The sequence below is a fragment of the Myotis lucifugus genome, unplaced genomic scaffold, assembly GCF_000147115.1.
Source record: "Myotis lucifugus unplaced genomic scaffold, Myoluc2.0 scaffold_6, whole genome shotgun sequence".
Lineage (NCBI taxonomy): Eukaryota > Metazoa > Chordata > Mammalia > Chiroptera > Vespertilionidae > Myotis > Myotis lucifugus.
Window position 1 is genome coordinate 5,372,527 of NW_005871054.1, and position 17,677 is coordinate 5,390,203.

At 37.6% G+C, this 17,677-nt stretch overlaps 2 protein-coding genes across 19 annotated transcripts in view; one reads left to right on the forward strand and one right to left on the reverse strand.

Moving 5' to 3' along the window:
• Window positions 1–13,283, forward strand: part of FANCL (Fanconi anemia complementation group L) — a 59,442-nt gene extending 46,159 nt beyond the window's left edge. The window contains exons 8-15 of one of the 10 annotated variants that reach the window (XM_023746657.1): window positions 7,252–7,402; window positions 9,471–9,554; window positions 9,965–10,010; window positions 10,086–10,167; window positions 11,004–11,120; window positions 11,239–11,340; window positions 12,313–12,384; window positions 12,744–12,854. In XM_023746657.1, coding sequence (XP_023602425.1) covers window positions 7,252–7,402; window positions 9,471–9,554; window positions 9,965–10,010; window positions 10,086–10,167; window positions 11,004–11,120; window positions 11,239–11,340; window positions 12,313–12,384; window positions 12,744–12,779 — 690 coding nt within the window. In that variant the 3' untranslated portion in view covers window positions 12,780–12,854. Of the gene's footprint in view, window positions 1–7,251; window positions 7,403–9,470; window positions 9,555–9,964; window positions 10,011–10,085; window positions 10,414–11,003; window positions 11,121–11,238; window positions 11,341–12,312; window positions 12,385–12,743 lie in introns of those variants that run through there. The other 9 variants (XR_002826946.1, XM_006083313.3, XM_023746658.1 and 6 more) reach the window with 9 other exon arrangements.
• VRK2 (vaccinia related kinase 2) overlaps window positions 1–17,677 on the reverse strand; it is a 109,626-nt gene that overhangs the window by 20,307 nt on the left and 71,642 nt on the right. For 2 of the 9 annotated variants that reach the window (XM_023746631.1, XM_023746624.1), the window contains one exon: window positions 12,340–13,191. In XM_023746631.1, the coding sequence (XP_023602399.1) occupies window positions 12,850–13,191 (342 nt within the window). In that variant the 3' untranslated portion in view covers window positions 12,340–12,849. Of the gene's footprint in view, window positions 1–7,661; window positions 7,813–12,339; window positions 13,192–16,386; window positions 16,421–17,677 lie in introns of those variants that run through there. The other 7 variants (XM_023746634.1, XM_023746637.1, XM_023746653.1 and 4 more) reach the window with 7 other exon arrangements.

Sequence of the window (17,677 nt, forward strand, 5' to 3'; positions counted from 1 at the left end):
AACAGTTTTCCAAAGTGGTTTTGGCATTTTACATTTCCAACAATAGTGTCTGAAGATTTCTGTTTCTCTAATCCTTCTAATAGCTGGGTAGTGGTAGCTCATTGTGATTTTATTTTATTTTATTTTTTTTCAACTGACAACATCAGCTTTTAATAATGGAAACAAATTGCCATTCCAAAAACAATTTAGGGAAGAAAAATGTTCCCTATAAAAATAAACTTACTCTCCTCAAAATTATAAATATTATAACTTTTAGCTCATTATGATTTTAATTTGTATTTCCTTACTGACCGTTGATGTTGAGCAAATCTTCATGTCATCCATACATCTTTTTTGATAGAGTGCACTTTTTTCTTCTTTTTTTTTGCCTAAAGTCTGAAATAAACAGGGATATGTTCCATATTTATGGGTTAAAAGACTCAATATTGTCCGTTCTGTCCAAATTAATGTATAGATATAATGCAATCCTACTCAAAATCCCAACAGATTTTTTCTAGAAACTGAAGAAATGATTCTAGAATTTATATCATGTATAACAAAGAGGTAATATGCAAATTAACCCTCACACCCTCACGAGATGGCTGCCTGTGACCAGGCCGGCAGGGGGGTTAGTGAGGGACAACCAAAGAACTGAACAAGCAGGCTGTGTGGGGCAGCCAGGCTGGCAGGGGGGTTAGTGAGGGATGACCAAACGACTGAACAGCAGCTTCGTGGGCACCAGGCTGGCCGGGGATCTGTGAGGGGTGACCAGGCTGGCGGGGGGGGGGCAGTTGGGGCCAACTAGGCTAGTAGGGGTGGCATTTGGGCGCGACCAGGCCGGCGGAGGGGTGCAGTTGGGGACAACCAGGCTGGCGGGGGGGGACAGTTGGGGGTGATTAGGCTGGCAGGGAGGGCAGTGAGGGAGACTAGTCTGGCAGAGGGGCAGTTAGGGGTGACCAGGCTGGCAGGGGGGCAGTTAGGAGCAACCAGGCCAGCAGGGAGGGGGCAGTTGGGGGCAACCTGGTCAGCAGTGGGGAGCAGTTAGGGGCGACCAGACAGGCAGGCAGGTGAGCAATTAGGAGCCAGCGGTCCAGGATTGTGAGAAGGATGTCCGACTGCCAGTTTAGGCCCAGTCCCTGGGATAGGGCCTAAACTGGCAGTCAGACATTCCCTGAGGGGTCCCGGATTGAAGAGGATGCAGGCTGGGCTGAGGGGACTCCCCCACCCGTGGTGCATGAATTTCGTGCACCGGGCCTCTAGTTTAAATATAAAGGAGCTAGAGTAGTCTAAAAAAATAAAAACTGAAAAAGAACAAAGTTGGAGGACTAATCCCACTTAGTTTGCACTTGTACATAGTGTTTTTATACCTAGCTTCTTTAAAAAATGGTTTCTCACTATTTCACTAATTAGTATGAGCATGTTTTGAAAAGAGTTGTTTTAAGCATACAAAAATTCATCAGTGGGTACTGACAGTGTGGAAACCAGACCACTGATTTCTTTCACTAAAGATACAGTCGCTAGCCATGGAGCTAATGAGAACTACTTCATCCACCTCCCTACTTACTTATTGGCTATGCTTCATAAGAAAATGTGACACCCTTTAAGGTTTTTGAATAATGATACATCCTAGTCTTCTGATGATTTATTTTATGCGTTAAACATGAATAAGAATAATCAACCCGCCCGATGTTTCCTTGCTTCAGTATTGAGGTTCTTGACTCATACATGCCTTCCAACATAAAGATTGGCAAGCATTGCCAAAATAGACTGTACTTCAGCATTATAAAACTGGGCAGGAAAAACAATAAGCCTGTTAGTATTTTTGTAAGGTCATGGATTGGTGACTTTTGAACAGACTTTCTAATGGTTCATGATCTCAAGGTTTAAATGCCAAATCTATCATACTGAATAAGACTGTTCAGAAATCTTTCCAGTTGTGTTTGCTCAGAAATTTTCTGGGAATCAATGTAGGGGTCCCAGATACAGATCTTTTCACTGAGAAGCCCATATACAGAACAGTCCAGATATTCTGATTTCAGTGCAGAGAATTTCATTAAGTGCCTTAGGTGATTCTAATATTAGATTGATCTCTTAATATTTTTATGCCTGCTATTTTCAAATCATGGAAAGACGTCTATTTTTTCCCCTCAAGATTACACTTGATCTTAGCCAAAAGGCTGAGAAGTGATTTTCCTCAGGATTAATACATTCTTTTTATTCTTCTGACCTTTGCTTTTAACACAGGAAATTGGACTCCATATCAGGCAATAGCTCCCCTGTTAAACTTAGATCTTCTGCTCCCTGTGAATGTAATGTTGTAGAGGTAGTTTTCTAACTTCTGGTATTTAGTCTGTGCTGTTTTTCTGGTCATAGCTTTATCCCATATAAATACCAGAGGCTCAGTGCACAAAAATTTGTGCACTCGGGGGGGAGAGGGGGGTCCCTCAGCCCGGCCTGTGCCCTCTCGCAGTCTGGGACCCCTCGGGAGATAATGACCTGCTGGCTTAGGCCTGCTCCCGGGTGGCAGAGGGCAGGCCCAATCCCTAGGTGCAGCCCCTGGTCGGGCTCAGAGCAGGGCCGATTGGAGAGTTGGGGCGCCACCCCCTGTCATGCACAGAGCAGGGCAGATCAGGAGGTTGCGATGCCACCCTCAGTCACACTCAGGGTAGGGCTGATTGGGGGGTTGGGACACCGCCCCCTGTCACACTCAAGGCAGGGTCGATGGGGAGGTTGCGGCGCCACCCCCTGTCACGCACAGAGCAGGGCTGATCAGGGGGTTGGGGCACTGCCCTCTATCACCCACAGAGCAGGGCCCATCAGGGGGTTGAGGAGCTCCCCCCTGTCACTCACAGAGCAGGGCCGATGGGGGGAGGGGGGGTTGGGGTGCCGCACCCTGTCACACACAGAGCCGCAGGGTGATCAGGGGGTTGGGGAGCTCCCCCCTGTCACACACAGAGCAGGGCCTATCAGGGGGTTGGGGCGCCGCCCTCTATCACCCACAGAGCAGGGCCGATCAGGGGGTTGGGGTGCCGCCACTGTCACACTCAGGGCAGGGCCAATGGGGAGGTTATGGCTCTACCCCGTCACACACAGAGCAGGGCCCGTGTGGCGGGGGGCTTGGGGTGCCACACCCTGTCACACACAGAGCCGCAGGGCGATCAGGGGGTTGGGGAGCTCCCCCCTATCAGGCACAGAGCAGGGCTGATCAGGGGGTTGGGGTGCCTTCCCCTGTCACGAACAGAGCAGGGCGGATAGGGAGGTTGTGGCCCCGCCCCCTGTCACACACAGAGCCGCAGGGCGATCAGGGGGTTTGGGCGCTGCCCCCTGTCACGCTGATCCCGGTGCCGGGAGGCATATTACCCTTTTACTATATAGGATAGAGGCCTGGTGCACGGGTGGGGGCCGGCTGGTTTGCCCTGAAGGGTGTCGTGGATCAGGGTGGGGGTCCCCACTGGGGTGCCTGGCCAGCCTGGATGAGGGGATGATGGCTGTTTGCATCTGGTCACACCCCCTTCAGGGTGGGGGTCCCCACTGGGGTGCCTGGCCAGTCTGGGTGAGGGGCTGAGGGCCGTTTTCAGGCTGGCGGGTGACTGAAGCTCCCAACCGCTCCTTTTTTCCTTTTTTTTAATTCTGGGCCAGCTTTAGCTCTGAGGCTCGGCTCCAGCTATGAGACCTCCGCTGCTGAAAGCAGGTTTCTGGCCTTTGTTTACCTTCTGTATTTGAAACAATGTTGCGGTCCGGCTGGCTGAAGCCTGGCTGACTAAAGCAGGTTTCTGGGGTTTTGTTTAGCTTCTATATTTGTTACAATGTTTCTTAGAGAGCAGCTGAGAGGCCGGCAAGGCAGACGGGGAACCTGGCTTTCTCTGTGACTGAAGCAAGCAAGCCTCCCTGTTCGCGTCAGCTGCCTGGCTGCCGGCCGCCATCTTGGTTGGCAGTTAATTTGCATATCTCAGTGATTAGCCAATGGGAAGGGTAGCGGCCATACGGCTAATTACCATGTTTCTCTTTTATTAGCTAGGATACACCACAAGGCAGATAGATACACATATAAACCAACCTGCTGTGGTTGGAATGCCCTCTGCATGGGTCCTTGCTGCAAATCCTTGGAGTAAACAGCGGTTCTCAACCTGTGGGTCATGACCCCTGAAAATACATCCTCCATATCAGATATTTACATTACGATTCATAACAGTAGCACAATTACAGTTATGAAGTAGCAACGAACATAATTTTATGGTTGGGGGTCACCACAACATGAGGAACTGTATTAAAGGGTCGCGGCATTAGGAAGGTTGAGAACCACTGATACTCTTCTCACCTTGCTTTATAATTTCTAACTTTCTCAGGATCTCTCTCTTTTTTACATTTTAAGGAAAAGAGATTGTTGAGGTTGTTTTTCATCCTGTCCTCTCCTCTTCCCCCCCACAGGAAGGCTTGGGTGAGAGGATTCTACATCATAGTCTTCGTTTCTGGGATACTTTTCTTCTCTGTGAGATAGTTTGTTGCTTTTGGGACACAAAGCCTTGTGTTTTCTTTAGTTTTTTAGATACTAATTTCTGTTATCTTTTTTCCCTCCTGGCTTATTTCTGTCTCATATCTTTGTTCCTCTATTTCCTTTTCTTTAATCATGGCCCCATCTATGCATGTGTGCAAAGAAGGATGATACCTTCTTTTGATTAGTAAATTAATCAGTTGCAATATTTTGGGTGTTATTTTTGGATCTTCACTACATTTAAGCTATCTAACTGCTTTCTTTTTCCTACTAGGAATTTATGGTTTCAAACCAATTCCAAAAACTCAAAAGTTTTGGAAGGCTGACATTTTTTCCTTTAAATAATTGAAGTTGTATAATGCATCTTTCACTTCTTCCTTACATACATTCTATATAATAATAGACTAATATGCAAATTGTCCCCTCAGGAGTTCAACCAACCAGGAGTTTGACCGCTCGCTATGACGTGCTCTTACCGTCAGGGGGAGGCACACAACTAAGGAAGGCCCCAGCTGGCTCTGATTGCCGGCCAGGCCTAGGGACCCTACTCATGCATGAATTTCATGCACCGGGCCTCTAGTAGGGTTATAAAATATAACACAAATATTTTGATTCTGATATGTAGTTCTTTTTAAAAAAAATATTTTTATTGATTTCAGAGAGGAAGGGAGAGGGAGAGATAGAAACATCAATGACGCACACCCCACACTAGGGATCGAGCCCACAACCCAGGCATGTACCTTGACAGAAAATCGAACCGTGACCTCTTGGTTCATAGGTTGATGTTCAGCCACTGAGCCATGCTGGCTGGGCTGATACATAGTTATTTTGATTAAAGAAATGATTGCTGTACATTAAAGCATAGAAATTATTTACATTTAATGTATACATATTTATATATAATTTCAATTTAAAATCTGTTTATAAACAATAATTATAAATAAATGGGAGTACATGATAGTAATCGGGATCTTGAAATATAGATACTTTTAAGTGGACAGAATGACCTACTTTATGGATTTTTGAAGTTATATTTGAAATTCTTATAGATCTGGAAGTGACTTTAGAAGCTATCTAGTGCACAACCACCTTCATATTTGCAATGTTAAGGTTTCTAGAAGTTGAATATGTCTTGGTTAAGATCAGATACTTTGTTATCATCAAGATTACAGCTGTGCTCTCCTTATGGATTCTTTATCTTTGTATTAGATTTCAAAATAGTCCTATCAGGGAGTTGAAATATTAGTTTCATTGAATTAAGTATATTTTTCCCTATGATGTGCATCTATATAGAGATGGCTGAGTAGTTCTAGAGTTCTCCATCTGGCTTAAATAGATTTGGGTAGGATCATAGAGAAGATAGTTACTAAGCCTTGGAGTAGTAAATATACCCATGGAAAGTGTTAGTTTACTCTGTGTAAACATATCTGTGTATACATACTAAAAAAGAATGATAATTGCAAGCCATGACAAAGAACTGTGGTTTTAATCAGTAATAATATATAAAACACAATTTGCAAGCTACTTGTATATAAAGGTAAACTTAAGAAATAGAATAATCATCAATGATTATTTTATATATCATGTAGTTCAGTTCAGTTTAAATATTTATTGAATAGCTTTTGCAACTTGTGTTACTATCATTAAGTGGTGGTATTACAAAGAAAAAATATTTTGATAAGAACTGCACCTAAACTTTTATGATAGAATACAAAAATCAACTTAATTGCAATATAAATAATGGGCTTTAGGGGAATGTGACTAGAGGGGGGGAAATACAGTTAAAAGGTTGATATGAATGGTTTTAAGTGGGAAACTGATATGTTCAGTTTTATATTTTAGATCAGGTACTCTACAGTAAGGTAGTTAAAGTCAAGGATGGCTAGTCTGGATATGGAAACAGGAACTAGGGAATTATTCTAATCGCATATAATTATGCTAGGGTAATAGAATTGTCAAGATAAATATGTTAAAATAGAATCAGGTTCTATGTTAACTTATTAAATTTATTAGGTGTAAGAGAGGACATCTATAAGGATCACAACTAGTTTCTTGTTTGGTAATCTTAAAAATTGTGCTGAAACCAGTGGGAAAAAGTAATAAAATGTAGCCCATAGTTAAACAAACAAACAAACAAACACACTTGTGAGTTTAGTTTTCTGATTTCTGGATTCTGACATTTAAACTTGTAGGTAAGTTTGGTATACCAGAAGAGAACAGATATTCGGCCTTCAGTATTGTGAAAGGTTCTTCTCAGACATTAAGCTCTAGTTCTTATAAACTTTTCTATATAGAAGTCTGAAAAGTTATTCATTCATAATGTTTAAAAGTAATTTAAGTTGCAAATAGTACTGCATTTAACTTGATAATGACAGCAAAAGTGAAAATATTTTCATCCTAAAATTGTAACACTGCCCCAAATATATTATATACATTAATAGTCTTACATACATATCTTCTTGTATTAGTAGTTACTATGTCATATATATAATACAAAATTCATCATACAAATAAATGGTGATGGAAAAAATTTAAAAATGACATTTATCAAAAAAGCCAGTCTTCTTGAGAATTGTATAGTCCAGTGACAAAGGAATTCTGTTAATATTGGAGGTGAAGAGGTTTGAAGCAGAGCGAGTTGACTCTTGTTTACAAGAGTCTATTTTTAGCTGAAATAAAGCAATTAAAATTCTAAATTTGGGTTTTAAAATAAAAGTGAAAGATAATATGCAATGGATAGTGCCATACAACTTATTCAGCGTTCATCTATCTTTTCACAGAGTTCCCTAATAAGCATTCATAGTCAGTTTTTGGCAGCATTGGAATCACTGAAGACATTCTGGGATGTTATGGATGAAATCGATGAGAAAACTTGGGTACTTGAACCAGAAAAACCTACTCGGAGTGCAACGGCACGCAGAATTGCAGTAGGTGGGGAAAGATGAATAATGAGGTTTTTTCTTTTTAACGCATTTGATTGTATTTCGTATTACTTAGGAAAATGTATCTAAAGATGACATTGGACTTTTAGGTGAGACTTTTCTGCATGAATTAAGCTATTAAAACTTTCTGGGATGAACTTTTTTTTTTATTACTATGTATTTAAATGTAAATATTTCAGGGGAAAAGGGCAAGTACTGAGGTGTTTCATTATAAAAGGTGATGATCCAATGGAAGCAGCATTCAGAGATGGTGTTAAATTAGCTTTTAATTAGCACAGAAATAGTGGAGCAGGCTTTTCAAAACTTACATTACTTAGGAAAAAGAACTATGTTAGAAATAATGAAGTCTTCATCCATGAAACTAGAGAAGATGAGTGTGAACAAATCTGGGAATATTTTCTGAAAAAATATAGAAGAGAATAAAATAACTCACGGGCCTTTGAAGAGTAAACAAAAAGCACAAAATAATTGAATAGTTTTGAAGTATTTTCATAAATATGTGAAATAACTATAAATATCATCCTTTAAAAATCACCATATTCTCCTTACTATAAAATGATTGTTTTATGTATTTCATTATGAGCAAGCAAAACAGTTTTCAAGGTCTGCCTTTCAAGACTAGATATTTTAAACTCCATTTGAGTTCACACTAAATACTGTAGTTGGTTAGAAGATACCTATTCATATCTTTCCTCCCTCTTTTCCTAGCTCAAATAGATATGTTGTTACAAATCATATATTCCGAATGATATCTTGAAATTTTGATGTGGATCATATCCCAATTAGTGAGCAATTTTTAGAGTTTTTACCCAGGCATGCTATATTACGTGGGGGGAAAGTGGTATGTTATTAGAAGAGGAAAATATAATCGTATAGCAGTTCTACAAAGACTGTTGTTACCCAGTTTGTTAAAAAAAAAAAAACAACCTAAAAGGTAAACTATGATTTGCCTTTATAAGACCAAGTTTTTAACAAATTAAGTAAAATATTACTTAATATAGCCATTGTTAGTTAATAACCACTGTTAAGGGAAAGTATTTTCTGGAGTTAAAGGCTAATACAGAATTTGTGTTCATGGCAAGGAATGCATTAGCAAATGAGATTATAAATTAACTTTTTGTTTTTCTCATTGAATGACTTAATAGTCATTTATTTTCTTTGGTTACCTTTTTGCCAGATATGTAATAATTGTACTTATGTTGTTAGGAGAAGAGGAAAGTATAATTGTACAACAGTTCTACAAAGCGTGTTGTTACCCAGTTAGCCAAAGGCTTATACAATATAGAGTATAGAATTTATAAAGACATTACATTTTTATCATAAAAATGAAATTCAAATTGACCTTAAACAATTATACAGTGCACCTTCAAAAATAGTAAAATATATGAAATTCGTACAGTACTCTAGTATAGTTAAAATTTATTTTAAAAAATCTAGTACCAAGTAGAAATAGCTTTTTTATAGATTTTGCAAGCAAGATTAGTTGCTGTTTTTACTAAATGAACACTTTCATATTTAATAGGAATTGAACCCTTTAACTTACAAGGGAAAACTTCACATGGAGCAAAAGAATTCAGAAAGAATTTTTATAAACCTTCATAAAACTCAAATCTTAAGCATGTTTATTTTTTACCATCTGTTGTACTTTAATTCTGACCATAGTTCTATTATTTCCAAGAGAGTCATGAGAAGTAATTTAGGTATTTCTTAAATATTTGATTTGTGAATTTTTAAAAAACCATCAATATGTAAAACCTTGTATTTAAACTTTAATAGAATGCTAACCAAGATTCTGATATAAATTAAATATATTAACTTATGGATTGACTGTTTTTTGAAACTTAGGGTCCCCAAATCTTTAGCTACAATTATAATTTCAAAATTTACATCTTTTAATGAAATTATACTATAGAGATATATTTACCTTTTATGAAAAATTTTTATGAAAAATTTATAAAGCATTTGGTTACTGTTTCCTTGTATATACAATGAAATAAACACCCAGCCAGATACTCCTTAATTTTTTTGTAAAAACTTTTAATATCTTTTTATTCTAGGGAATAATGCTTCCATACATATAGAGGTGGACCCCAAGCACCCCACTATGCTTCCCGAGTGCTACTTCCTTGGAGCTGACCATGGTGTGCGATCTCAGATTCAAGTCTTTTAACAGAATCATAAAATCCTTGTCTACCACTGTTAAAATATTACTCTAAAATATTAGGGGTAATTATTTCAAATGAAAATCTCATTTTGAACTGCATACTTTTGTTTTTAATATATTATTTTCTAATGAAGTAAGCAAAATCTGTAGTTAACAATACTATTTGTATATTTAAAAGTTACTATGAGATCTTAAAAGTTTTCATCTTAAGAAAAAACTATCTGGTGATGGATATTAATTTGTACAATCATTATGTTGTACACCTAAAACTAACAGTGTTGTATGTCAATTTAAATTAGAAACAAATTCTGTGCCAAATGTGGTTTTACAAAATGAGAACAACAACCCCTAAATTATTAAACTTTTTTTTTCTTTAAATATCTAAAGTGGTGAAACCCCTAGGAATTAAGCTGAGCAGAAACATACATTTGTGGTAGGTATCTTTGCAATAGAACTATTACTTTTCTATGACTTTACAAATTTAATGAAAAAAATTTTATGTTTTCAGGGATCCAGAAAATACTCTATTACAAAATTTGAAAGATGTTTTAGAAATTGATTTCCCAGCTCGTGCTATCCTAGAAAAATCTGTAAGTGTTTTCATTGCTTTGATATTCCAAACAGCATTGAAGAATGAAAGTTAAAAGTTCTTTTAGGCACCAAAGAAAAATGAGGTTGAAAGTGAGGGAATTAGAAGAATTTTATAACAGACTTCTGAACTGCAAGCAAGTTGCATGAAAGTACTTGTTAACCTTCGACTGATGGTGATGTGTACTTTTCATGGTCTTTGTAACAGTAAATTGATTGACAGACATCTTTATTATTAAAAATAGAGGGTAAGGTCCAAAGTAGCTAATGGAATGTTTGGATTTTCTAGACTGTCTGCTTCTGGATGACTGAAATGAAGTTCTGATTAGCTTAATATAAGTGTTTAAAGATAGTAGTACGGTTTTTCAAAACTGAACAGACAAGATTGCATTGCAAATAAATTTAGAATTGAATTTTGACAAAGCTACTAAATTGTAAAACACTAAAGTGGTGGAGATGTTTTGTCTTTTTCCTTTAGTTACACAATTTTGAAGTTTAGTTAGTAATCACTAGCTAATATCAGTTCCTGTTTTTACATGCTTGAGTGTATATTGATGTACAATATGGGAAAATTACTTAAGCCCAAACATCTTGTGAGAATAAACAGAATCTGTTTTTTTATATGTATCCATGTGTATAATTTATTGAATGAAAAAGGGAGCGCACTCATACAAATAGCTTTTCTTGTGTTAAATAGTAATGTGACTATTTTCTATAATAGAGTAATTTTTATAAAAACTATAATTATAAAAATTTAATATTATCTATACCATATTCATTCTCTCATCTCATTTTGTATGTTTTAAACACACTTATAAATATATCTTTTCTTTTGAAGGATTTTTCTATGGATTGTGGAATTTGTTATGCCTATCAACTTGATGGTGCCATTCCTGATCAAGTGTGTGATTATTCTCAGTGTGGGCAGCCTTTCCATCAAATATGCTTATATGAGGTAAAGTAAAAATCACATCAGTAAGAGTTTTTTTCAGCTAACACAACAAAGAAAGAATATAAATTTGACATATTTAGACTAAAATCTATTTCAGTGTGATCTTCTGTTTTTTCATTAGCTCCTGCATTACTATACTAGTTCATTCCAGATGTCCATGTGCTTCATTTTTTCATCATGTCCAGAATACATTCATGGACTACTATTGACACACAAATTGATGGTACACTAGAATCTTTCAGGAAACACTTCATGTAACCACATGCAAACTGTAGACTCACCTAGTTGGGGGTGGTAGTGGCAATAAGGTGAAGGGGAACTAGCACTGTGGAGCATCTATTACTTTTCAGGCTAGATTTAAGTACAGAATAAATGGAATAATCTTTCGTTTGATAATTGAGAATATATCCTGTGATCTGAGTATCTCACAGCACTCTTAGTGACATTTTATTTGCTATATGTGAAGACTGCTTTTATTTCTGTCACTCATCATTTGCTCTGTATAGCATTCATCTTAGTGCACAGTTGACATATGTTAAACTATATGTGCATCAATATACAAAACACCTTGCAGTTGTATGGTGCTTTCAATTTTCTAAGTCTTCCATAGTAATACTACCTGGTTTTAACAAGGGAGAACTGAGTTAGAGATGTCAGTTTACCTTATATAAAAATCATATCAGTTCTAATTATAGAGATACTCTTAAGGGAACATGTGTTTTCTTTTATAATAATGAATTATTCATTTAGTTTTTGAAAATGAACTGTCTAATGCTTGTAACAAATGGTTGAGAATTAACCCACTATTGGTGATTAACACCAGAATTGAGACTTAACTTTTCAAGCGTTTATGGTATCTTTCACTGCATTAGGTCTTAAGTTGCAATTAATGTCTTTAGGTAGATCTGTGAGCCCCATAGACCCATATGCATTATTTGTGTGTTTCAGGAATAGAAAAGATGAATAATTTTCATCAAAATCTTACCGGGGCCCATAATTTGGTTATACAGCACTGGGTATAAACCTTGAAATCCATGTTGGTTTCCCTTGTTATTCCACATATTAGTAGTCTAACATTGGCTCAGAAAATGTTCCCCTTACTCTTGCAAAAGAGATTTAAGAGAGTAAATTATTTTTGGAATTATCTGTATTCATGCTAACATTGCTCCCTTTCTCTTCTCTTTAAAATCTCCAGTGGTTGAGAGGACTACAGACTAGTAGACAGAGTTTTAACATTTTATTTGGTGAATGTCCATATTGTAGTAAGGTAAGCAATTAATCACATTTCATAAAATATCCTTAGCGGTTAGTTATGTGTTTTAGAAGATATCTTTATATCAGCTTTTCTAAAACTTTTTGAGATATAACTTATGTATTTAAAAAAAGCAAAGTTTCTGTAAGATAAATTGTCCCTATAAATAAAATTTTAATTTTCAAACTGCTCCTTTGATCCAAAGAGGTAATCCCTCTTTTTTGGAATAACCTTTTTAAATTTTCGGGGTGATCTGAAACTTCAGAAAAGTATTTTCCAAACTGTATCATGACACCATTTCTTGTATAAAGCAATTTTTTTTTAGAATGTTCACAAACTTGTTTTGTTAAAATGTATTCCTTTTTTTTTTTTAGCCAATTACCTTGAAAATGTCTGGGAGGAAGCCCTAAAATAAGAATGTAACATTTCTGTGAAGAACTGAAACTTTAAAAGCTATCAAAAGGATTTTGTTTAATATCTTCAGAGAAAATATAAAGCAAGACCCACTAACATCAAAAGTAAAAGAATGATGAAGCCATAATGATATACATCTGCTTTTGTCTCTTCACTAAGGGTAAACTGGGAAATTGCAGACCAAAATCCTGTAGAACTTAAGTCTGTGACTTCCATACCAGCTGTGGAAGTGCACGTGTACCAAGATGGACATCTGGACTTGTTGAATATATCTGGACGGGTAAAATCTTGATGGGGTTCATAAAATGAGTTTGGGAACTGCATAAAGCTCTCTTTTTGTGGAGAACTTTTTACTTCATTCAAAAATTCTTGCAACTCACAATATTTTTGTCTTCTCCTTGTGCTTTCCTATGGAAAAAGACATATATAGTGTGTTAGATCTGAGTTATCCAGTATTTGTTTTGTGTACTCATGCTAAATAAACTTTTTTGTCTTTATTTTACCTGAGAAGTTTTTTTTTTTTTTTTTAGATCCTGGATTTTAGGAGTTTATAAAGTACTTACCAGCATCAAACAGTCAAATCTGGTTAATTTTATTGGTTCTTTTAAACCAGTAAGTAAGCTATCTCTTAACTTAGACTCCAAAAATAAGACAGAATATAAAAACTGAATTTTTTGGCAAGACAAAAAAAACAGATTTAATCTTATAGATGTCAGATAATTATTAATGACCAAAAAGCTTTCTAATAACTTAGTGATTCTAGGGGAGCAAGATGGCTGTCCAGCCACCTGATGCTTCAGCCTCCAGAGGAGGTTGACACCTTCCCATCACAGACCTCAAGAAGACAGCTGGTTAAAGTCCTTGTTTGTCCACAAAGTTGATCTAGGAAAAGATGCTCACTCTTATCTCCCAACAAAAAAGGAAACAACCAGTCTGTCTTTACAGTGTTAAACCTGAATGCCTAAAAGTATACAATAAACTTTGTCAAGAGGTGTGTGGCCCAAGATAAACCCAAGGACTTGGAACATATGGTACGGTGAGCAGGATACTAACTTTAAACTAACAAAGTCACACTAATGCAGTTTCCCTAAAGTTCTGTCAGCTTAAAGGCAAAATAAGTAAATAGTTATTTCATTGGACTAATAATATATTTTGTTCCACACACAAAAATATGACATCAAATATTTTATAAAGGCTGAGACCAACTGGTAAGCTAACTTAAGCAGCAGCCTATATAATAAAAGCCTAATATGCAAATTGATGGAACGACCTGTGGAATAACCGGTCACTATGATGCGCACTGACCACCAGAGGGCAGACACTCAATGCAGGAGCTGCCCGTAGGCCCCAGGCTGGCCAAGGCGTGTGCCAGTGGGGCCCCCGATTGCCCCACCGGTCACACCACGGATTGGCCCTGATTGCCAGCCAGGCCTAGGGACCCTACCTGTGCACGAATTTCGTGCACCAGGCCTCTAGTCTATATATAACTTATCTGTGGAAGTGGATGCTATTACCACCTAGATCAGGGGTGGGCAAACTTTTTGACTCGAGGGCCACAATGGGTTCTTAAACTGGACCGGAGGGCCGGAACAAAAGCATGGATGGAGTGTTTGTGTGAACTAATATAAATTCAAAGTAAACATCATTACATAAAAGGGTACGGTCTTTTTTTTTTTTTAGTTTTATTCATTTCAAATGGGCCTGATCCGGCCAGCGGGCCGTAGTTTGCCCACGGCTGACCTAGATGGAGAATAGAAGTCAAGCTACTAAACGTGTATAACCTATACATCTCTTTAAGCAACAACAAATGATATCAAATAGGAAAGTACTCATAAAGGACTTTACTTTGAGAGATCTGATTGGGAGAGTCTATGGCATAGCTTAGAAAAGTGTGGCTTACTGCCTAGCTGCCTGAATTGTGCATAAAGTTTTATTGGAACACAGCCTCAACCATTTTTTATGTATTATCTATGGCTGCTTTTACACTGTAATGACAGAGCTGAATTGTTGTGATAATGACTGGACCTTAAGGATAAAATATGTACCACCTGGCCCCTGATCTAACATTAAAAAGCATACAAGTCATTTTGAGATCTTGCTAAGATACAGATCTCATTCAGGAGGTGTGAGATGAGACCTTAGTTTCTGTGTTCCTAAGAAGCACTCCAGGTGATGCCAGTGCAGCTAGATGGCATAACACACTTTGAGTAGCATGGGCTTAAGGTATGCAACAATTCTGCCAGGGCAGGGGTTCTCAACCTGGGAAAATTTTGTCCCACAGGGACATTCAGCAATTTGTGAAGATATTTTGGGTTGTCACAACTGGGAAGAGGTACTATTGCATCTACTGGTTAAAGGCCAGGGATAGTGGCCTACAATGTACAGAACAGCCCCTTACAGCATATATCCTAGCCCAATATGCCAAAAGTGATGCTATCAAACTGCATTATGAGCACCCCTTCTAGTTCTGGCCATGAGTAATGGGTACTGACCAGATTTCCCCTCCTGCTGTGAAATCCCATGAAATAAATACAACAATCAAGTTGGACAAAATACAGGTACCAACTTACTAGGCTACAACTTAAGATGACTTTTACCATAGGGAAGCCTATAAAAGTTTAAACAGAAGTCAGGACATGATCAAGTTGAACTACCAATAAATTAACTGCACGCCAGGACAAAATTCAAAACTCTTTAATAAAGTCTGGACTCTCAAGAACTTAGCATCCAGAATATTCAATAAAACTTTACTAAACATAAGAAGCAGGAAATTTTGACCCGTAACTAGGAGAAAGAAATAGAGTCAGATATGAGCCAGATGGCAGAATTATCAAACAACAATAAAACATCTACATAAATATGTGCAAAGACTTAAAGGAAAAATTAAGCATAATTAGTGAACAGATGGGGGACTCAGCAGAGAAATAGAAAATATAATGCACTTGTAGAACTGAAAAATATGACATGAAAACTTCACTGTCAAATCAGCTCTTAAATCTAGCAAATCAATGAGACCCAGCAAAACAAGATCCAAACAGCCGAAACCGGTTTGGCTCAGTGGATAGAGCGTCGGCCTGCGGACTGAGGGGTCCCGGGTTCGATTCTGGTCAAGGGCATGTACCTGGGTTGCGGGCACATCCCCAGTGGGAGATGTGCAGGAGGCAGCTGATCGATGTTTCTCTCTCATCGATGTTTCTAACTCTCTATCTCTCTCCCTTCCTCTCTGTAAAAAACCAATAAAATATATTTAAAAAAAAAATCCAAACAAATACAGCAACATAAAAAAATGATTTGATAAATGAACAAAGCTTCAGTTATCTGTTAGGAAAGGTAAAACAATCTCATCTGCATATATTTGGCTATTAGACGGAGAAATTAAGAGGGATTAAGGCAGGAAACAAAGAAATCATAGCTGAAACTTTTTCAATTTGCTGACAAATATCAATCCAATGATAAAAGCTCAATCAACCCAAGCAGAATAAATACAAGACAGCCCCCCCCCCAAGAAAAAGGTGAGAAGCAAATCTAAAAGCAGGATCAATAAGAATAATCACTAATTTCTTACAAGAAAAACAACATGGAAACATCTTTAAGATTCCATACCCAATGAAGCCTTCAAAATGAAAATGAGCAGCATCTGTTAACAGACAAGACAGTAAGAGCATTCTAAGTGAAACATCCTGCGAATTTCAACTAAAGACTGGACAAAAAGAAACTAATAGAACATTGTGATAGTTGCACAATGGAAAGCAGACTGGATAGAGACTCAGGACATGAAGAAGTAACAACCATGAGTCTCTCACCCCAAGCTCCCTCTTTTTGGATCCTATATCTCCCAGCCTGGCCATACAGCAGCCTGCAATCTGAAAACAATATGCACAGACCAAAGGTTCAGAAATCTCTAAGCAATGGACCTGAGGAGTGGCAGGTTTACAGGAGAGAACCCTTTGCCTATACCTGCTCTATTCTAGGTGAAAACCATAAAAAGCTGTGCCTCTCCCACTTCCCTCCTTATACCATAAACCTGATTGATTTGAGATGGTTCACAGACACAAACATGAACCCTAAAACGATAAGCCTTCTAAATATATAAATATAGCAAAGTTACTTTGTGACCTTAAAGTAGACAAAAGTTTCATTACCAAAAAAAAAATAAAAAAAAAATTGTAAACCAAAAAATTGGTTAATTGAACTTTAACAAATACTGCCTGGCTGGTGTGGTTCAGTGGTTGAGCATCAACGTATGAACCAGGAGTTTGAGGATCAATTCCAATTCAGGGCAGATGCTCCAGTTGAGGGCTTGATCCCTAGTAGGATGCAGCCGGTCAATGAATCTCTCTCATCATTGATGTTTCTATCTCCTTCTCCCTTCCTTAGAAATCAATAAAGATATATTTTAAAATAACAAATAGCTTCAAATCAAAGACACTATTAAGTGACTGATAGCTGTCAGAGGGGAGGGGAAAGAGAGGGAGTGGATGAAAGAAGGTGAAGGGATTAGCCAAAGAACATATATGCATAACCCATAGACATAATAGTGTGGTGATGGCCAGAGTGAAGGGGGTTGGTTGAAGGTGGGCAAATGGGGGGGAGGCATCTCTAATAGTGTTAACAATTAAAAAGAGAGAGACACGTGGCTAATAGGCAGGCTGCACCCTAAGGAGAAGATATCCACAATACAGATATAGGACAGGAGACTTATGTGTGAAATATATAAGGAATTCTTACAACTTAATAATATAAAGACAACTAAATAAAAATGGATCAAAACACTTGAAAAGGCATTTAACAAAAAAGATTTATGAATGAGCATTTAGCACATGAAAAGGTGCTCAAAATTACTAGTCATCAGGAAAGTGATAATTAGAATCACCATGAGATGCTAATATACACA